The sequence below is a fragment of the Rhamphochromis longiceps genome, linkage group LG5 (assembly GCF_057381845.1).
Source record: "Rhamphochromis longiceps isolate RC_006_pf linkage group LG5, R_longiceps_female_GT1.1, whole genome shotgun sequence".
In the NCBI taxonomy this organism is placed as follows: domain Eukaryota; kingdom Metazoa; phylum Chordata; class Actinopteri; order Cichliformes; family Cichlidae; genus Rhamphochromis; species Rhamphochromis longiceps.
Genome location: NC_140561.1, coordinates 26,031,405 through 26,052,516, shown reverse-complemented (window position 1 = coordinate 26,052,516; position 21,112 = coordinate 26,031,405). Strand labels below are relative to the sequence as shown.

Sequence of the window (21,112 nt, the reverse complement as noted above, 5' to 3'; positions counted from 1 at the left end):
TGTCTCTGAGTCTAATCGCACATGGGTATCAAATGATCAATGCCACTCATCAGGCTCTCTTCGATCACCTTTGACCTCCACTTTGACCCACTCACATTTGTATTTCCATCTTTAAGAACTACTTTTTTTTATTCGACTTCTTTTGTCCAATCCCTTTTGCTCTGACATATTTACTCTTCTTTTTATGTCATGGTCGGCATCAGTTGACTTTAATCTGGGATGTTGTACGTCGGTAATGAGATGGCCATTGTGCCATGTCTCTGTTTTTAGGGGTTCCACTACCAACAGGCATCCCAATCTGGAGGGAGAACAAGTCGAGCAGCAGACTACAGCGCTACATCACAGCCTTTGGAGGCGAAGGTGGGCTGAAAGTTTTGTAGAGTTTTATGCCCACCTGGAGTACTTTTTTTATTAGAGTTGGGGGAAATAATAGGGGGAAAGCATAACTATAAATAAATTTCTTCTTTTAAATATCTTGGGTTATCGAGGCAGCTTGCTGAACTACTGAGCCTCCAATCAACTCTGCTTTCAAAACTGAACTGAACGAACAAAAAAGTTCTGCATCCTGTTAATGACTAGTATTTTTTTTTTCAGACCTTTATCTCCAGTATTAAGCAGCAAATGTACACAAACAAAATATGCGGGGGGAAAAAGTTCCCCCTTTCACTAAAGTTTTCAGACAAATGCACAAAATCGTTGACCCAAACCACGGTTGTCATCTTCATTGATTTACGCAAATGGTAGCGTTTTCATCACCACACACATATTTATGAGTCATACTGTATCTTGTTACTAAAAAACAATATCCAAGCTCAGGTTACAAACACAGCTTTACATCTTTTTTGCCTTACATATTTCCTACCTGTCAGACATCATCAGTGAGCTTTGAAGTGCCTGAATGACCTCCGTGTAGACATGTACCCAGTGTTGACACAGATGTTCCAACATGTCCTCTTGCACTGTGGAATAATGAATTCTTGTTTGAGCCACTAACATGAGAAGCATGGTGGATGAGTTTTGAACTGCTGTCAGCGTTTGCCTCCACCTCGCCATCGACTGATAACCGCTTTTGTGCACTATTTGTTCCCATTAGCAGAGCCATGTAAGCTGCCTATAGGGTCACCACTCACACTTAATCATTATTACCAACTTAACCAACTGATCACATTAGTTTGATGACGCCATTGCCTTTTTAAAACTTGTAAGTCTTGTAAAGTAAATGATATAGCCAAACTGCCCCCCCTCCCCACCCAAACACACACACACACACGCGCGCGCACGCGCGCAAACAAAAAAAAGTTCCTTAAACATAATAAATCTGTTACCATGTGGTTAATGTTTTTCTTCACCTTTTACCATTACAGGAATACATTTTCCGCCTTGAACCTGGTAAAGTGGATTCTGGGAAAGGAAAATGTCCCTATGACCCTAAGCTGAACAGCGTCTCGGCTTTGATCAGTAAGTATCAGCTTTTGTTTTTCCTTCCAACGACGTGTGCAGGCGTGAAAGACATAAAAGATCTGCAGTTTGTGTTTGGTTTGTATTGCTGAATGGGACTACTGGTGATCACTTTGACACTGCAGCGCTGTGTTACCGAATTTTAAGGAGACTTGACGGTTGTGCATGATGTGATGATAAACCCTTTTAATTAGTTAATTGTTCATTTAAAAACAAAAAAGGGCAAATAAAGAGAGCTTTTGGGTTTTTTTCTTTAGATTGTGTTTAAATTAACCAGTATTTCAAAACTAAACACTGATTTTAGATTCACACAAGATAGAGAAAGTCGATAAATGATCACATGTACACAAGTAAATTAATTTACTGATAACCATCTCAGTCATTAGTCAGTCAGCTGTTTCAAGTCTAAGCAGGTCTGCAGATACGTGGTCATTTAGCTGGTCAGAAGGACGTGTGCGCTCTCATGTCAGTAGGTGGTCTTTTGTTACCAGCTGCTTACAGGTGGTTAGACATGGCTCCAGGTCAGCGACCTTCTGCCCTCTGTGTGTGCATGTGCTCAAGCGTGCATACGTATGCGTGAAGGACAAAGGCGGAGAGCGTCTCTCTCTCTTTTGCTGTGCCATGTCAGCTCAGTTACAGCTGACCCAAGCAAAACTGTAACACCAAAAAAATCATCTAAATGTCGTCTCACATAGTTGGCAGGGCAGAGGCATACCGCACTGACACAACAGGAAGGTGGAATTTCCCTGGTTTAGGATTTAGGTGGGTTTTTTTTACACTACTGTTTCACAAGCTATGCCTCCACTTCACTCCTCATAAGGTTCACAGTATAGAAAGCAAATGCTCCAAGTTTCTGCTTTTTTTTCTAGGTGCTGCACAGAAAGTTTCTGTTTACGCCGAACATGTCAAATCTGACTGGCTTTCCTTGATCTCTAAACTATACGCCATGAATCTGTCTGATGTGAAGTTGACTTTCTAATTGCAGCTGTTCTTTCAAATTTCACTGATTAGCCCAATAAGCACGAGTACAGTAATTATGAGAATAGCATTTTTGTCTGAAACGTGACACAGACACCTGTGAGCTGAGTTTAATCAGACTGAACATGTTTTAATTTGGCACTGTCCTGAGTTAAAATTCCTGCCTTTGAATGGCCACATCTGCCATGCATGCCATCAGTCAGATGCTGGGGAAATCTAGAGGGATGGCGTCACTTTTTAATGAAGTTCTGGCATGGTAGATAGCATGTTCTGTATAACGTGAAAATGTTTTCATCCATCATGACTTCACCTTGGCATTTCATCTGTGATTGACAGATGGAGAGCTGTATGCAGGAGTGTACATTGATTTCATGGGAACAGACTCGGCGATCTTCCGTACACTGGGGAAGCAGACAGCCATGAGGACTGATCAGTACAACTCCAGATGGTTAAATGGTAATGTCTCAACTCACAGCTTGTTCTGCATCCAGGATTTTCCTTGACTCATTTTGCTGTAGACCAGTTTTTATTTACTCCTCAGTTTCTTAAGATCATTACTGTAATGTTTTAGGTTACCAAGTTAAACCTTGGGGTTAAATACCATCCTGCTGATAGTCAAATTGAGAATGTTCCCTTTCCAGTCAGTTTCAGTTGACTGAATGATCAATTGACTCAAAGCATGCCATTCACTACACTAACTGTTCACTGCATGCCTGCAGCAGAGTCTGACAACAGGGTCAATAGTGTAGTTGCAGGAGAAAATTAGCGCAAGTCAATAATGACTCAGAGTAGCCTTTGCTTTGTGAATGAACTGTGATTGGCTCAGTGACATAAATGCTGTTCGAGAGCTTTCATTTGATATGGCCAAATCAGTCACAGCATCCCCCCCCCCCACCCCCCTGAATCCTGCAGGCTCCCAGATTTTCCTCTGACCCTGTTGCCCTGACAACAATCCCCTGGCAGTGGTTCACTGAATCGGGACACCTGAGTCCTGCTAATCAGCCATGTGAGATGTCACAGATATCCCCCCTCCCCCATTACATGGTTCCTGGTTATCCCCCCTCCGCTTGGTTTGGTTTGTCCTCATTTGGGACCCTGGTCTGTCACAGTGGGGAGGGGCACTCTGTGTTGCGTGTCCAGTGTTGACCCAGTGAATCAGCCAGCGGGAGCAAACTGTGATGCCATATTGAGCATTGTTACTAGGAAGAAATAAAGGGACAAGTTTAGAGTGTCAAAGTGCTGTTTAGTCTTTAGGCTGCTGTTATTTTGCCCATAATAGTATTAATAAAAATAAATAAATAAAAGCATTTTATTTCGAAGGGTTAAGCTGTTGAATGAAACAAGATTTTCAAGGTCTCAAGTATTTTTCTTGATAATTGACAGCTTTCCTTGTTTATCTTAAAACAATGGTCAGGTACACGTGTAAACTAAAGAATACAAAGTCAACATACAGCCATGGTCAGAGGCAATTTTGTGTGCGTTCAGGATGTCCCTCTTCTTTTCTCTTGAATGCTATTAGGAAGCTTTTTGACATTTGGCACAAAGGTTCACGAGGACCGAAGGAACTGATTTGATTTGGTGGTCAAAGGTCTCTGTGACCTCACACGGCACATTTGGCCACAACTCAAAAATCTGCACGTGATTTCACAAAATGTTTAATGGGAGGCTACTTTTAGTGTGACATCATGACATTTTGAAAAACACTTTTGTGGCTGTAAAGAGGTTTTAAATATGTTGCCTGCACACATAATGTATTTTCCAAGACTTGTATTGAACATTTTCTTTCCTTTTTTGTCTACAGATCCCACATTTGTTCATGCACACCTCATTCCAGACAGTGCTGAAAAGAATGACAATAAACTCTATTTCTTCTTCCGCGAGAAAGCATCTGAGATGGGCCAGAGTCCCATGACGCAGTCCAGGATAGGGCGGATCTGCCTGGTGAGTTATCACACCAGTCATCAAATTTAATGCTTATGTGTCTCCGTAATGGTTAGTTATGCTCTGCTGGCAGTTTGAGGCCCATAAAGGAAGTCCCCCATGATCATCAGAAACTGTTTTCTGACTAATAATTACTATGTACAACAGAGTGATGCTTAGCAAAGTATTTGTCATTTGCCTCAAAGGCCAAGTCTGAGATCCTTTATTTCTTTTCCTCAGGGTGAAAGGTTTGAAGAGCAGGGTTGACTTTAATCCACGTCTGTAGGCATACAGAGACATCTTTGCAAAGCCTGTGTTTAATTAGCATTGTAGTGTTGTAGACACACAAACAATTGAGCTGTGTTCAAAACTTTCAAAGCATCTGCACGTAGACTTCAGAAAAATGCATCTGAAGGGTTCTGTGTTTGCAAGCTGCATCCCTTAAGTGTGTAATTCAAAAGAGATGAAAAAACAAGACAGTCTAGCTGTTCTAGGAGGCTTAGAGCTAAATGCTACTTTCAGCATCCTTACAGTCTCACAGTGTTTGGTTATTTTTTCTATAAACAGTTGCTGTGTTTTTCTCACATCTTGTGTGTTAACAGTCTTGAATGTTTTAGAGGTTAAATAAGATTATATATATCCTCCAAAAAGATTAAAGTCAAGTCAAGTTTCTGGACGATATTAATTGAAACATTTAAAGCACACAAGAAAATTGGAAACTTTTTTTTCCTTGTAAATGTTAGTAGATAAAAACGAACATTAAATTTTATTCTTCTAACCCCTAAATCCTTCTGACTGTGAAATGCACTGATTTCATGTATCATCCCAGTTCTTTGCCTCAGTAGCAAAGGTTTTCTGACCGCCTTGTGAAGACTGGCCAAGCTAAAACATAAAGCTATGTCTTTATTTATACAGACCAGTTGTTCCAAACAGCTGTTGGTCAGATATTGCTCAAGCTCATCCCGTTGAGTAATTTTTGGAGCAGTGTGAGAATGACTCCCGCGTGTCTCTGCTTTTCAGAACGATGATGGTGGACACTGCTGTCTGGTGAACAAGTGGAGCACATTTCTAAAGGCTCGTCTCATCTGCTCAGTGCCCGGAGCTGATGGCATTGAGACACACTTTGATGAACTAAGTAAGTTGAATTATTTCCCAGGATCCCTGACCCTTTTAGAGCTTCTCTGATGCTCCCTTTCATCTCTGGATTTTGAACACCGCATCGCGTCACCGGTAGTCACTCTAAACCTAAAATTTAAGTTTGCATATTTAAAAGAGAAATGAACCATTTTCTTTCTAAATGTGTCGCATGTTGCATTTTACAGCTCAGTTAACGCAAGTCAGGGACCGTATAGTGCATTTGGTAGGAGTTAATGTAAAGCACATAATGAATGCATCGCTGACCTCACAGAAACCCTGGCAGATGGAAAGTGAGAATTCTTAAATGGCTGCGTAACCGCGACTATTCAAAACAAGGCCCTGCAGATGGACTTGTTGTTGACAGATTCCGTATCAACAACTTCATCATTTGTAGAGTTCTCTTCACATTTGCTTTGCATACTTTCTCCATGATGTTAATCCACATGTACTCGGCATTTGGTGCGGTGCGTGTGGGCCAGCAGCTTACTGTACTATAGTCCGGGGACACATCCAGCAGCATTTAGCACATCTCTTTTTACGTGCTGCAATAGCAGGAAGAATCCCCGAGAAGCTGCAGCTTTAGATTAAGGTATCACTGACTCATACATGTTAATCTTGACATGTATATTCCTTTGAACCTCCTGTAAAGTAGGTGTCATCCTAAAAAAGGTAATGTCCATAATGTCAGAATGTAATCAGCCTGCTTTCAAGCACCATCAGTGTCTCACAGCCTTGTTTTTAGAAAAAGGAACCACATAGACACACATGCAGAGTAATCAAAGTAATGAGCAGCAGGAATCAGTCCAGCACATTGTGGATCATCACAGCCTCACATGACTGACGGGATTAAGGAGGGATTTGTAGTATCCTTAACATTGTAATGACAGGTGGAATGAGCAGCACTTACATTTTATTTTACTACACTGACTAGCTTCTGCTTGCTGGGAACTTATTTTCACAGTAATGAAAAACATATTTCACGACAGTACAAAACAAATTCTATAATCACCTTTATCCCATGTTCACATTCAGTCTGAATTGCCTTGTGAGTGCCGCAGGTGAAACAAGAAGTTCTGATAGTCCAAGTTTGCACCTATCCAATATTATTATTAAGCAGATACAAACTACTACAGACTGTTTTTTCACTTAGCTTATGTATGAAAACACACACGTGTGTGTTAATTTAGAATTTATCATTAGATGACAAAAATTCCTGTTCATAAACATGGAAAAAATGAACAATAAATACATATATTTATTATTATTATAAATTACAGGCACTATTAACATCATGTTTGTGGAACACTTATTTACAGATATGCATCGCAACTTTTTAGTGCCACTGCACTAAAAAGTTAAGCAAAATGTACACATACACATAATGTACATGTAATGTGCCATGCGTTTTAGGATTAGCTGCTACACATAATGTATATAATTTGTAAGGGTCCTAAATACCTAGACAGATGTTGATAACCCTGGTACCCTAGATAGTTTATAAAGTTTCATGGAAATCGATTAATGAGATATGCTCATACGTTATGATCATTATAGTAAGATTATTATTACTAATATTACCTGATACAGTACTTAAAATGAATTTACAGAAAGGCCTGAATAACCAACTCTTTAAAGTGTCTTTTAGTACAATGCTGAACAAACAAAACAACAGTCTTAACTCAGTTATACAGTTTTCCCTGCAGTTGTGATAAGGGAAAATGCCAAAACATTTAGGAGTAGAATATGTTTATTTATGTCTTAAAGTTGTGCAATTTGACATGGGGGTCTATAGGGATTGATTATCTGATTAGCTTACCCTTTTAGGAACGCCAGTTTTTGGAACGTAGCATTGGCTTCAAACTTTAAACACCAGAGGGTGCATTTTCTGTAACCAATTACAACTCAGATAACGGCCTTGATGTGTAAAGTGTGCAGGCTTGCGTTCAACAACATAAAGCACCACCGACAAAACAGCCTTCTTCATGCCTGAGTCTTTCAAAACCCTGATTTGTACACCTTTTCAACTGATTATATTTGTACTTTGCCTGAGTTCAACATCTAAGCCAGTCCACAGTGAATTTTGACAGTAGTATTAAACATTTCATCAAGCGACGGTGCAGGTATGAGCTGAATCTATAGTAGGCCTAATCTTGTGCAGTGATGAGGCTTTGCAGATGTTAGTTGTGTGTTAAGAGCACTCAGTGTCTGTGACAGAAAAGCACTCTTTTGTCAGTGTTGCTGTACTTTTAGCGGTCCATCCACTGTCAGTTGTAGCCTCGGTGCAGATGAGCACTCGTGATGAGGTCATTCTGAGTCCTGAGGTGCAATGTAACATCCCACAGCTCTGTGGTCGCTCTTCCCACAACCACAGACAGTCTGGTAAAAATGTATTCTGTCTCCAGTCCTGCTGGTCCTGATGGAGCCCAGCAGAGGCATCGGAGTGGTTGTATGAGGACTCGGGGGAGAGAGTGGAGTAGATTCAGATGGTGAGCCTAACAGAAGAGAAAGCTTTCAGTGTTTTGCCGAGAGGAGGGAGAGGAGGAATATAAAAGCAGAGAGAAAGAGGCACACAGACACGAGTGGTGAAAAATGTCTGCCAGACAAAAATGAGAATTAATTTGTGACCTATAAGGTTTTATTGCCTTTTTCCAAAATGTAATTATGGAGAGAAATATTCTTTTTTTTTTGTTTTCTTCAGTTAAATCTAGTTATTTTTTTAGTCACTGAACTCCATAAAACATCCTCACTCTTCATGTATTTTTGGGGGAGAGGATTGTTTTTAAATTTCCGCCACAATCATTTCGACTGGACATTTTAAGAACACATTTTAGGTGCACATCTTTCAGAGTGGGTATTAGGGAGATAATAATATACAATCTGTCTTTATTTGACAGTTTTTCTTCCACACAGTGACTGTTTACTGAGTGCATAATTCACCTGCACTTTTATTTTTACTGCACAGCACCTTATTTAGCCCAGCCCTTTGTGTTCTTTCTGCGCTTACAGCAATTAAAGATGTTTCTCTGCTAATGTGATGCTGACAGCGCCTCAGAGACTCTGTCTGATCTGACACATCAGAAACAAAAGTTCGAATTATGCAACTTGTTCCAGTTCGTTGCCGATTTATGACTTTTCTCTTTTTTACTGCGCTTGTTCTATAGCCAGGAGGTCTGTCAAACTGGCGTCGGACGGGTTATGAATTTCTGCAGTGTTTGCCAAAAGTTAATTTTTTGCTTAAGCGAGGGGCCATTACCTGTCATTTTCATACCTTGGCATGTAAGGAGATTTTTTTTTATGTTTGAAAAGATTTTAAACTCCTGATCAAAAGGGAGTTTGTTTATTAAGGAGCTCTGCAGAGTCAGGAATGATGTTTTTATGCAAGCCATGTGGATTTAAGCTTCTTCTTGTTTATCCAATGCACGCTGAGTAAAGTCGAGGGTACAGAGATTAAAGCGTGTGTTATTACATTTCACCTTCAGTTCCACATGCATAACTTTCCTTTCGCTCTTTAACATGCTGCTTCTTACTTTCAGTCAGTTGATATTTGAGCGAGAAATCTGAGCAGGCCGATCCACACTCTTATTGTTGCTTGTTTTCAGCTTTTCAGATAACCATGGGTTATAAAAAGAGAGGCTAGGATTTCATGGCTATTCACTGAAATTGGTATTTTCTAAAGACTTTTGACTATAGGGTATTTTTTTTGTCCAAGGCCTTTTCAAACAAGTGATTTGAGAACTTGTTTCTTCTTTTCCATTGATGAAAAACCATGAAATGGAACTGGGTGTTTTTCTGCTCTACCTGTCTACATTAAATGTATTTCAGTTTTCCTTCTTATTGTTTTTCCTTGCACTTTTCTCTAATGAAACCATCAGAGGATATGTAGGGCTCAAAACTGCCTCAGTCCCACAGTCACTGGATCCATATGGCTCCTATTAAAGCCATGTTTCACCCGAGATCTCTTTTTCACATATATTCCCTGCTGAGGCCGAGGAACTGTAGTTTCAGCTTTGGAAGAGTTTAGATTCAGGATCTCATTGAGACTCTCGTAACCGCAATTCATGATGAGCTCACAGCGAAGGAAGAAAAAGTCTCAGTGTCACAAGTACTATTACTTTGGGTTAGTTAGGTTCATTTTAACAGTTTTATTTCTTTCAGATTTAAACAGGTCAGAGTAGGGAGGAGTATCACAGGAGTAATGTTGTGCATTTGCACTCATTACATGGCCATTTTGTGCATAGTAGTTCTGTCTACTTTTCATGTATTTTTGCCAGCAAACCTGCAGAATGTCTACTAATGTGATATCATTTAACTGTTGCAATCGACTTAGGGATCCAAGTACTCCGTCATGCACTGCCTGTTATGGTTTATGACTCTGACTAATTGCTATAAATCTTTTCATTATCTTGTAGGAGATGTGTATATCCAGCCAACTCAAGACACAAAGAATCCTGTCATCTATGGCGTCTTCTCAGTTTCAGGGTAAGCATGGCTTTTTCAAACTCTCTAACTTTGATGCAGTTTTGGATAGAAAGTGTGTTTTGGTTCCCTCCTGTGGTTTTTATTCCTTTCCGCTGAGCCCGAAGGTGTCTGCTCTGTCTGATGTTGAAATGCGGCGTTGCATTTGTGTGGGCCGTCACATTCAGGATGCAAAGACGAGACAGAAAGTGAATGTTGAGCCCAGAGGGAGTAGCGTTCCTCTGGGAGGCTGACTGAGCCTATAAGTTCCTCGGAGGTCAGGTTTGATAGCAGGTTGTCATTCAGCACACAGCATTAAAATTCAAGTCAACCAACCAGACGTGTAAACTGAGATTCTGACGGCACACAAAGCAGGAGGAGGTGCGCGCAGAGTCATAATAAACATGTCCTGATTAATGTATTTGAGAAACAAATACTGTTATTGTTTCCATCTTCTCTTTAGGCATCAGGCATGTTTAAACCCAGCTGATAAAAACACATGTGGTGCTAATGACAGGGGCCCATGACAGAAGTTACAAACATAGTACACCCACCACACAGCGGCAAGAGCCTGTACTCTGGCGATTCTCTGCAGTATGTGGGTGTTTGTATGTCAGTGTGTCAGACAGCTTGACTCTACTTGAGTCAGTTTGAGTGTGTGTTTGTGCGTCATAATGTTTCAGTGTGTTCCTGTAAGTATGTGAGTACGTGGGAAGGAAGTAGATTCTACCAGCCACGGAGAGCTATCGCACTAATTATCCCAGGGAGTGAGAAAATCTGAATCCTCGAGCTGCTGTCTTTATGTGTTCACCTTTTCTTTTCTTTTCCTCCTGCCCTCCTCCAGATCTGTGTTTAAAGGCTCGGCAGTGTGTGTGTACTCTATGGCTGACATCCGTATGGTCTTTAATGGGCCATTTGCCCACAAGGAAGGCCCCAACTATCAGTGGGTGCCATACACTGGGAAAATCCCCTACCCTCGACCTGGCACTGTGAGTTAAAACATATAATATATATGTTACTAGAACCATGAATAAGATAAACAAGTAAATTGCTCAACAGAAATTTTTGGTTTCTTACTAGTGTCCTGGAGGCACTTTTACCCCCAACCTGAAATCCACAAAGGATTACCCAGATGAGGTTATCAACTTCATGAGAAACCACCCCACTATGTACAACGCTGTATACCCAGTGCACAAGCGCCCCCTGGTGGTCAGAACCAATGTGGACTACGAGTTCACCACAATTGCTGTTGACCAAGTGACAGCTGCCGATGGGAGCTATGAGGTGCTATTCTTGGGCACAGGTAAGTGTTTTAAGAACAAAACTGGGCATTGTCTGATGATTGCACAGTAATCTTACACGTCTATCATTGTGCACTGTTAAATTCTGTGGCCTTGGCTTTAGCTGGGAGGTTTGCATACGCATGTTGAAACAATCTGTCTCTTAAACATTAATGAGTCATAGTGTGGCTTTCCAAAAACCAGTTCTCTGTTGCAGATATTTTAGAATAACAATGAAGAAACCAAGGTCAAGGTATTAATAGCCAAATAAATCAACAGAGCTCAGCCAAAGTTACTTCTTCCCACTCTTTCAGATCGAGGTACAGTCCAGAAAGTGATTGTCCTGCCAAGAGATGACTTGCAGACCGAGGAGCTGGTGTTAGAGGAAGTGGAGGTGTTCAAGGTCAGTCTTGCAGCCTTAGTCACTTTGCTACTAATCCTCTTTTTGCCCTACTCTACATTTATATACCATGTTTGTTATCTGTGATACAGAATAACAAATCCAGCATTCACATGTTTTTTAATTATGTCACTTCAGGTTCCCACTCCAATTACTACTATGAAGATTTCATCAAAAAGGGTAAGTTAGTGTAATTTGATTCAGACCAAACAGTTCAGCTAACAGCAATCAGACAGAGAACACAGTCGTCAAATTCAATATGAAAATACACAATCTAAGGAAAAAAAATGCATGATTAAATACAAAACATTGTAGTACGCAACCAAGACCTGATATCCAACTATAGATTTTGTGTAATTTGGTGCAGCTTATACTGAAAACAGACACAGGACTCTAGGTTAGGTTAGAGTATAGCCTAACCCGGAGCCTTCTTATGTCACTTTGAGGATAATGGCTTAGAATCTCAGTGCAAGTAGCTTCAATCAATTATTCATTCTTTAAATATAAATCTATAATTCTTCCTTGAAACATTAGCGATGTCCAGAATTGTAAAATAAATGGCCTTTGCTCGAAAATATGTTCCTGTTTTAATTTCTAATTTGTATTTGTTTTTCTTTTAACAGCAACAGTTGTATGTCGGATCAGTCCTGGGTGTGACCCACTTGGCTCTCCATCGATGCGATGTGTACGGGGAGGTCTGCGCTGACTGCTGTCTCGCCAGGGACCCGTACTGTGCCTGGGACGGCAAATCCTGCTCCAGATATTCTGCCTCACAGAAGAGGTGAGGGTCAGGATTGTGTAGACAGGGAATATATAAATGAAGCAGACGAAGTGCAGCAACAAAGTATTTGCACTTCATTACTTCCCACCTCTGCAGTTGGAGTATTTATGCAGATTTCTTATTTTTCAAGTGTGTTTCGGTTAAATTTTATATCTGTGGCTGTTGATTTGACCCCTCTAGGCGGAGTCGTCGGCAAGATGTGAAGTATGGAAATCCTATCCGCCAGTGCAGAGGTTATAGCAGTGAGTGTCACGTTGTACTAAGACTATAGCATTTAGACACCAGCATTTTTTCACTCGGGAGCTATCTCACAAATAAAATTGCAACTGTACATCATGTGTTGTTTTGTAGCCAATAAGAACCCTCTGGAGACAGTTCAGTACGGGGTGGAAGGAAGCACTACATTCTTGGAGTGCCAGGCCAGGTCTCCTCATATGTCTCTCAAGTGGCATGTGCAGAAGGAAAACAGTGACCGGAGGAAAGAGGTGAGTACAGCTCTTATATTAAACCTTCTATGATCTTTTTTTCTGTTTATCTTTTTTAAAACTTAAAATCTTTACTGGCCTTCTGTTCGTCCCAGATTCGCTCAGAGGGTCGCATGCTGAAAACAGATCAAGGACTTCTGATCCGCTCTCTACAGTCATCTGACGGCGGCATCTACCAGTGTACGTCCACAGAGAAAAACTTCAAGCACACTCTTGTGAAACTGCAACTGGTGGTCCTTTCTAGTCGCACAGTCAACAACATTTTGGTGGAGACAGGCAGCCCGGCTCTTCCTCAGCTTCAGTCCAGTGCCTGGACTCCAAGTGCCAGTCAGTATAAGGACCTGCTAACCATCCTCAGCCAACCAGAGATGGGGCTGATCAACCAGTACTGCCAGGATTACTGGCAACTGGGAGACAGCAGCTTCGGGAACAACAAAGGCAAAAGCCTGAAAGAGCTGAAAGAACAGAAGAAACCTCGTAACCGCCGGCATCATGAAGAGCAGACAACTCCAGCTGAGACATGAGAAGCTTGATGTACATCGTATTCAAACAACCCCCTGTCTACCTTTACACACAACCTCCTAAACATTGCAACCCTCCATTTAGGGGAATGACTCCAGTCAGATAGAAAAATCAAATTCTCATCAAAGACAAGACAGAAACTGCAGAAACACAACGCAACAGCATCAAACAGTTTCTATGTAACTGTCGGGGGGAGGGGGAAATACACAATATTTATTGTAGGTTGTAAAAAGTAATTATTTGTACCTATCTAGCAACCCTGTTTTTTGTGAATAGATCAATCTGTGCAAATATTGTGGTTATTATATTATTATTATTAGTGTTATTGTTTATTAAGATGTGTTATTTTGTTGAGAATATCTTTATGTTTGGTGTTTTTAAGAAACAGCGACACTAAACCCAGACATTGGGAGTATCCATACATGGACAAGAACTGATGGACATGTATTCAGAAACTGCTAAGTGAAGACCATGTTGGATCCTTTGACTGCTGGCAGTATTCAGTGTCTAAGCTGAAAGAGGAGTCGGGATGTCCGCGAATGTCTCGTAACTCTCTGAACTTCTTCACCAGATCTATGTACTGTATATTGGACAGTTTGTTTGTTTTGTTTTTTTACTGCGAAGTACAAGCTGTTGACAGAAAAAAACAATAAAAATGGCATTTCACAGGACATACACGGATAATGGAAATGCCCAGAGACTGCAGCTGTGATGTCACGGACGCACAGTTATATGTGAATGAAGAGCCCTCTGTGGCAGGTAGAACGTCTTTCCTTTCACGATGTGGTCCAGTCGGGCCTCAAGTAGAGCTGTGTTGTATCGTGTATCTTGTCGATCGTGTCGAGTTGGGCGTTCGTCTTGTAATCGGAAGGTTGCCGGTTCGAGCCCCGGCTCAGACAGTCTCGGTCGTTGTGTACTTGGGCAAGACACTTCACCCGTTGCCTACTGGTGGTGGTCAGAGGGCCCGTTGGCGCCAGTGTCCGGCAGCCTCGCCTCTGTCAGTGCGCCCCAGGGTGGCTATGGCTGCATTGTAGCTTGCCATCACCAGTGTGTGAATGTGTGTGTGGATGATTGTGTATAGTGTAAAGCGCTTTGGGGTCCTTAGGACCAAGAAAAGCGCTATACAAATACAGACCATTTACCATCTTCCAACTAATCAAGATCATGTGTCTTTTGTTCCATTTGCAATCTGACTCCATATGCATGAATACAATGTCAGTCTCTTACTGCCCAAACTAAACAAAAGCTGTATGGATAGCTTAAACACAGTGCCGGTAGCTATTTTCCTGAGAGAGGGAAAAGGCCCAGAAAAAAAAGTTAATAAAGCCTAATTGACCATGTTAACATGTCTAAATGCACTGGGTTAGTGCTCTGGGACTGACTGATAGATATTTCCATTAACACAATAGTTAACAGGTGTACCTAATAACGTTGTGGTCAATGTATATCAATAATATTAATCATATTAATGAATAGGACTCTATTTAAGCACAGTAGTTGATCAGGTATCTTATTCTTTTTTTTAAATCTTGTGCACTCCTTAGTCAATTAATATAAAAGTTTGGTAACTAGTATTTGTGGGTGGCAAATAAACCCAACGGAGCAAAAAGTATAAGATTTACTCTGAAATGCTACAAACCCAAAGTGTAAAGTGGCTTAGAATGTAAAGAAGTGACTAACAAATTTCACTTACCGGTATACTAAAGTAGAGCTCCTGAGCAAATTCTCTCATTGTGCTGATTGGCTACAGTGTATTCAGTCACAGTGACTTTATCATTTTGAGCTCCTCAAAAGAGCAAAGTAAGATTGCTTTATTGAATTTTTAAGGAAAATGTATTTCATCCGTAACACATCAGTGCACATGCTGTACATGCAAGCATGCATAGACAACTGAACGTGAGTAGATTAGGATCCTTAACCAGCTTCAGATTGAGGTCAATGAGATCTGTCGGGTGAAACCCTAAAGCCCTTTAAGCACTTCAGAACTCACCCTTCAGTCTGTAGTATGTAATAAGAAATGTTAGTATTTCATATTTGGACCTGGAACTGAGCGTCTGGTTGTGTATTTCGTTGGCTAATTGATTAAATACAATTGTTTATTTGTTTGTCTGTTTAAAAACAAATTACAAAACCTTTATCTATCTTTAGTCCCTTAAAAGCACTAAGCACACAACATGCAAACATGCACTCATTATCTTTCCAGATTTAATAATTTAACTTACTGCTAATGTGGAATTGATTTCGTTTGGTTAACCAAAATTGCACTTATATAAAACACCTAGCATCACAAATATTTAGCCTCACATGGTCCTGTTTGAAGGCACCTAAAAACAACACAGAGAGATAAGCACTTGAGCCGCTGTTCATCTTCTGCTGAGCACAGCAAAATCCCCATAAAGGTTAGATAGGTTAGATCCTACACTGATGTATGCCCGAGTCTTCCCCTGCACCTTTCGCTCTGCCCTAAAAGCACTCCTGTCCTTGTGCTCTATTGGTCACCACTGATCAGGTGGGTAGAGGATGCCCAAAATCCTTTCCTAAGTCAGGAAAATGCTCAAACATTCTCCAGTGTTTGCAGCACGCAGTTGACTCATCAGCTGCACAGTTGAAGGCTCCGGTCACATTGTTGACGAGCAGCTAGGACCTGCCTCCATTTTTCTTGACACTTGGCCTTGAGCAAAGGGGGCCCACGCCGGGTAAAGTAGGATGGGAGCTGGAGCCAGCGCTGAGGAAAAACGCTCCAGGGAGCTGGAGAAGAAACTGAAGGAGGATGCCGACAAGGATGCAAGAACTGTCAAGCTGCTGCTGCTAGGTAAAGACAGGAGAGCTGGTAGAACCAAATGGCTAAGACGCATTAGTAGAAAACAACAATATCTGCTTATACATATCTAAGGGCCCATGGTGATGATAATTAGAGCACTTTTAATTCTAATTAAAGTTTTGTCTGTAGCATGTTCTGTTCGCAAACTTGAGTTTGCAAAGAAAAAACATACAAAACTCCCTTTTTTCTTGATGCAATTTTTTTTCATATACTTGATGTCAAATAATCATACAAATAAAGTAGAAGTACTGCTATGGATAGATCTTATTTACCCCAAAACCCTTAAAAACTTACCAAATTGCCTAATTTTAAAACAGCCTAGGTGTTGATAAGAAGTTACATGTCTGTGTCATGTAAAGGCCTAATCACCTGTGTCCCTAAATTGCTGAGACACCTTGATAATCACTCAAGCCGATCCTCTGTTAATCCTGAAACAACAGGTCCTTCAGCACAAAGGGCTTAACCGTGAAGGACAAGGATACTGTACCACAAAACCCAAACACAGCCTGTGGCTGTAGCCCTCAAATATATTTTAAATACACTTTAGGCAATGTGTCAATAAATCAATGAGAAATGTGCGTTTAAAAAGTCATTTCTGTGAAGATTTACAGTTTTAAATTGATCAGCAGCTTAACCAGTAATTTCATACACCACACTGTGTTTTGCTGTATAAAGAAATACTGATTTTTTCAGGAAAGTCATTCAGTATTACAGTCAGGTATATTTATCTGACAAATGGTCATGGATATTGCGTCATTTATAGCTTTTTTGAGTCCTCTAGTAATGTAGGTCAGGGATAAGAAAAGATTAGACCTGAAGTAAGAAGTCCCTTTATCTGATGAAAAATTGCAACGTCTTCTGTAATTAACTCAAAAATACAAAATTAGCACCAAAAATAAGGTCAAAATTACCCACTTATCTTTCCCTAGATCCTTAAACATGATGAAAGCATTTTTATAAATATGTCATTCAAACAATTCAATTCTTGCTCTTCTTCCATACAGGTGCTGGAGAATCAGGCAAAAGCACTATTGTCAAACAGATGAAGTAAGCTGACTTTGCATCTGAGCATTGCTGACCTTCTTTTAGAGTTGACTATGAGTTGCATTTTTTTAATGCTACATTTTTTCTCACCAGAATTATCCACAAAGATGGTTACTCGCTTGAAGAATGCTTGGAGTTCATTACCATCATCTACAGCAACACCCTGCAGTCCATCATGGCCATTGTGAAGGCCATGAACACGCTCAATATCAACTACGGGCACTCTGATCAGCAGGTAACCACTGCTGACACTCATTTCCACATACATATGAAGCTAAACAGCTTTCGTGGTCCTTATAGCTCACTAAACACACACATGCCTCCATGCAGGATGATGCCAGGAAACTCATGCATCTTGCAGACACCATTGAGGAAGGCACCATGCCTAAAGAAATGTCAGATATCATTCTGCGTCTGTGGAAAGATTCTGGCATACAGGCATGCTTTGACAGAGCTTCAGAGTACCAACTCAACGACTCTGCTGGATAGTAAGATATCACATTTACTCAGGTTTAACATTGCTACATTATTTTAATCTCTTGTATCAGGATGTGTCATTGACTTATTCTCTTCTCCTTCCCCCGGCAGCTATCTGAATGACTTGGAGCGACTGATCCAACCAGGCTACGTGCCCACTGAGCAGGATGTGCTGCGATCAAGAGTGAAGACCACTGGTATCATCGAAACTCAGTTTTCTTTCAAAGATCTCAATTTCAGGTGAGCCAGAGCAATGTTTATCAAGAGAATAAGACAAACAAATCAGCCGCTGGGCTTCCTGTGTGCACGGTGGCAAACAAGGCAACATGCTCCTGTTCTCATGCAGAATGTTTGATGTGGGAGGTCAGAGGTCAGAGAGGAAGAAGTGGATCCATTGTTTCGAAGGCGTGACCTGTATCATCTTCATTGCTGCTCTGAGCGCCTATGACATGGTCCTGGTGGAGGATGATGAAGTGGTATGACAAGTTAAACTAGATACTTGATATTCTTTTATTAGTGTCCATGTTTTTGGAAAGTCTCTTCACTGGGATTTTTTTTCTCCCAGAATCGCATGCACGAGAGTCTGCACTTATTTAACAGTATCTGCAACCACCGCTACTTCGCCACCACCTCCATCGTACTCTTCCTCAACAAGAAAGATGTGTTCGTTGAGAAGATCAAGAAAGCACATCTCAGCATGTGTTTCCCTGAATATGATGGTGAGATAATCATTTCAAATACATATTTAAGATAGTGGCAAGCTAAGTAAAAGCAAAACTTTATAATTACACTGTCTCACCCAGGCCCCAATACCTATGAGGATGCTGGTAACTATATCAAGATGCAGTTCTTGGACCTGAACCTGCGCAGGGACGTCAAAGAAATCTACTCTCACATGACCTGCGCTACCGACACAGAGAACGTCAAGTTTGTGTTCGATGCCGTAACCGACATCATCATCAAAGAAAACCTGAAGGATTGCGGTCTCTTCTAAAAAAACACGCAGAAAACCAGATGAAGGTGAGCAAAGTAGAAAAATGATTTTAAAGATAATCAGGATGAACTGTTGTCATCGGTCACTATGGTTCACTCCTGTTTTGTTTTTTGTTTTTTACAGGGTGCTGGTAGAGCCCTATCACATTTCACAGATCTTTTTCTCAATTCAAACTGAGGCCTGAAGATGAAAACTGTCCCTGCAAGCGGCCATCCTCAAATCAGCGAATGCAAAAAAGAAAAATCTATTTTTTGTGTTCAAAATTAAGTTCTAGCTTTGACAAAGAACTTTTTTTCAGATAGCTCCAAATTCAGAAACTTCCGTGCAGGTTTCAGATGAGTTGAATTTCAGTTCATCTAAATTTTCCTCTCAAGTCTCTTGAACTGGTCTTTGGGGGGTGGCATGCAGTGTGTAGTTAAAACATCAGGAGCTTCTGTCAGCAAACAGTGATTTTTTTTTCCTCATGTAATGTGAAAACATTTCCGGCTAATGCATTGTCTGTGTGTTACGGTAAGTGATCAGTGTACGGCTAAAAGGGCAAAGAAGATGACCTAACCACCTGCATATGCACTTCAGCCTCTGTTAGATATTTTAACAGAACCTTTCACTAGAAATGGCTTTTATGTACAAACACACTACAGCAGTTTGTAACATAACTCGAGCATGTCACAAATCGAACCTGTGACATGCTCGAGTCACATGAAAGTGTTAGGAAATCTAACTCTTTACAATAGTTGAAAATGGCCAGTGTATATAATTAAGCAGATTTCTGTTGGACAGTTAATTAAGTATGGCGACAGCATGTTGATATGTAACAATGTCGAGGGATAGATTTGTCAAAGATTTGTTTAAGTTAATTAAAACTCTGGGCCTTTGAGCCAACAATTCTGTACAGAAACCACTAATTGTATTCCTTGATCAAACTTATTAAAGCTTCTGTAGAAAACTCAGTACTTCTCAGTCTTTCACAAATTAAAAGCAACTCTGCAGTGTTGTGTTTAGAATTTTACATTTATTATTTTCACTGAATATTTCTTAAGTAAATCATTGAAACGTGTCATTTTTACAAGTGACCGCCTTTAGTTTTTCATAAACGTTCAAAGAACAGCTCTGCGTTGAAGATTCTTTGCCTCCCTGTTTTTTAAATACAGTAACTATTCAGCAGTTACATTTTTTTATATGTAGATTTTCAGAAGCTCAAAATAGAATAATTGACAACTCCATGTCCAACTGAAGCTTGTTGCTTTGTCAAATTAAGAGAACTGAACTTGAGTCCAGGGGTTGAACTTGCATTTCATATATTTTCAGTGGAAATCTCAAAATTAGGACCAAAGGGATCACAAAGTAAGTCAAGAAGGTCATCATTAGGCCGAAAATACAAAATAAATGTCTCAAAAAGGAAAAATGTTACAAGTGAAAAATCTACTATCTTCATCGGCAGAAAAAAGCTCTAAAATGTATTAGAAAACAATTAAAAGTCAAAAAATTTCAGCCATCTGCTCCAGAACTCAAAAACAGATAGACAAGATTAGACGTTGCCTGAAAACATCTTACAGAGCCTGCACAGACGAAAGGTCGTAATTTGAAGCTCACCGCATGATGAGTCAAACACGGTGGAGGCAATACTCTGGTACGTGCATGTCTGCCAGTGGAATCGGAATCAGACAGTGCTTCACAGTGCAAATAAGTACTGACCCAAAGCATACTGCAGAAGCAAGACAAGAATTTCCCAATGCAAAGAAATGAAATATTCTTGAACGGCCAGGTCAGTCACCCGATCTCAACCAAATGCGGTATTTTTCTCAGTTACTGAAGGTAGAAAGTCCAGCAAATAAGCTGCAACTGAAGAACTCCATGGGCTCTAGCCATTGCCTGGAAAAAAATGTTACTTAAAATTCATCCTTGTTTAAGCAATAAAAATTGCTTTTGTTCCAAAGTAGTTAATGCTATACGTTGTAAAACCCATTAAATTAAAGCTGAAGGTTCTGCACTTCAATCACATTAAGATTGTACGACTTAAAACCCACTGTGATGGTTTATCCTCCTGAGAACCAGCCTGTTCATTTATGTCCTCTGTGGACATTTGTTTTTGGTCTATATCTTTTGACCCTACTAAGTCTGATGTACTCAAAAGAGGACATCTGGGGCTTTCCATTGATATCTCATGTGTTTGGGTGGCCTTTTTTAGCTCCAAAGAGGAAGGAAATCCCCCAAAAGGTTCAATGGGAAGATTCCTTTTTCCTCGATTCTCAAGTGTTTAGAGAGGCAAAAAGAAAAAAAGCGTCATCATCTTAGGCCTGTAAGATGACATTGATGGTCTCTTCTGCTCTAAAGGGGCAACTAATCAGGAGAAAGCTATC

General features: G+C 40.5%; 2 protein-coding genes across 2 annotated transcripts in view; both read left to right on the top strand.

The window, feature by feature from the left end:
• Positions 1-14,223, top strand: part of sema3fa (sema domain, immunoglobulin domain (Ig), short basic domain, secreted, (semaphorin) 3Fa) — a 46,048-nt gene extending 31,825 nt beyond the window's left edge. The window contains exons 6-19 of the mRNA XM_085406931.1: positions 271-360; positions 1,365-1,458; positions 2,773-2,892; positions 4,238-4,377; positions 5,377-5,491; positions 9,903-9,972; positions 10,793-10,937; positions 11,029-11,251; positions 11,543-11,631; positions 11,767-11,808; positions 12,252-12,409; positions 12,590-12,651; positions 12,761-12,894; positions 12,990-14,223. Of these exons, the coding sequence (XP_085263057.1) occupies positions 271-360; positions 1,365-1,458; positions 2,773-2,892; positions 4,238-4,377; positions 5,377-5,491; positions 9,903-9,972; positions 10,793-10,937; positions 11,029-11,251; positions 11,543-11,631; positions 11,767-11,808; positions 12,252-12,409; positions 12,590-12,651; positions 12,761-12,894; positions 12,990-13,418 (1,911 nt within the window). The 3' untranslated portion in view covers positions 13,419-14,223. The remainder of the gene's footprint in view (positions 1-270; positions 361-1,364; positions 1,459-2,772; positions 2,893-4,237; positions 4,378-5,376; positions 5,492-9,902; positions 9,973-10,792; positions 10,938-11,028; positions 11,252-11,542; positions 11,632-11,766; positions 11,809-12,251; positions 12,410-12,589; positions 12,652-12,760; positions 12,895-12,989) is intronic.
• Positions 14,224-15,996: 1,773 nt separating this feature from the next.
• gnat1 (guanine nucleotide binding protein (G protein), alpha transducing activity polypeptide 1) lies at positions 15,997-19,735 on the top strand. The gene is made up of 9 exons (XM_085406930.1): positions 15,997-16,228; positions 17,242-17,284; positions 17,375-17,516; positions 17,612-17,769; positions 17,870-17,998; positions 18,105-18,234; positions 18,324-18,477; positions 18,562-18,778; positions 18,876-19,735. The coding sequence occupies exons 1-8, from the start codon at positions 16,123-16,125 to the stop codon at positions 18,750-18,752; spliced, it is 1,053 nt and encodes a 350-aa protein (XP_085263056.1). The 5' UTR covers positions 15,997-16,122; the 3' UTR covers positions 18,753-18,778; positions 18,876-19,735.
• Positions 19,736-21,112: the final 1,377 nt, after the last annotated feature.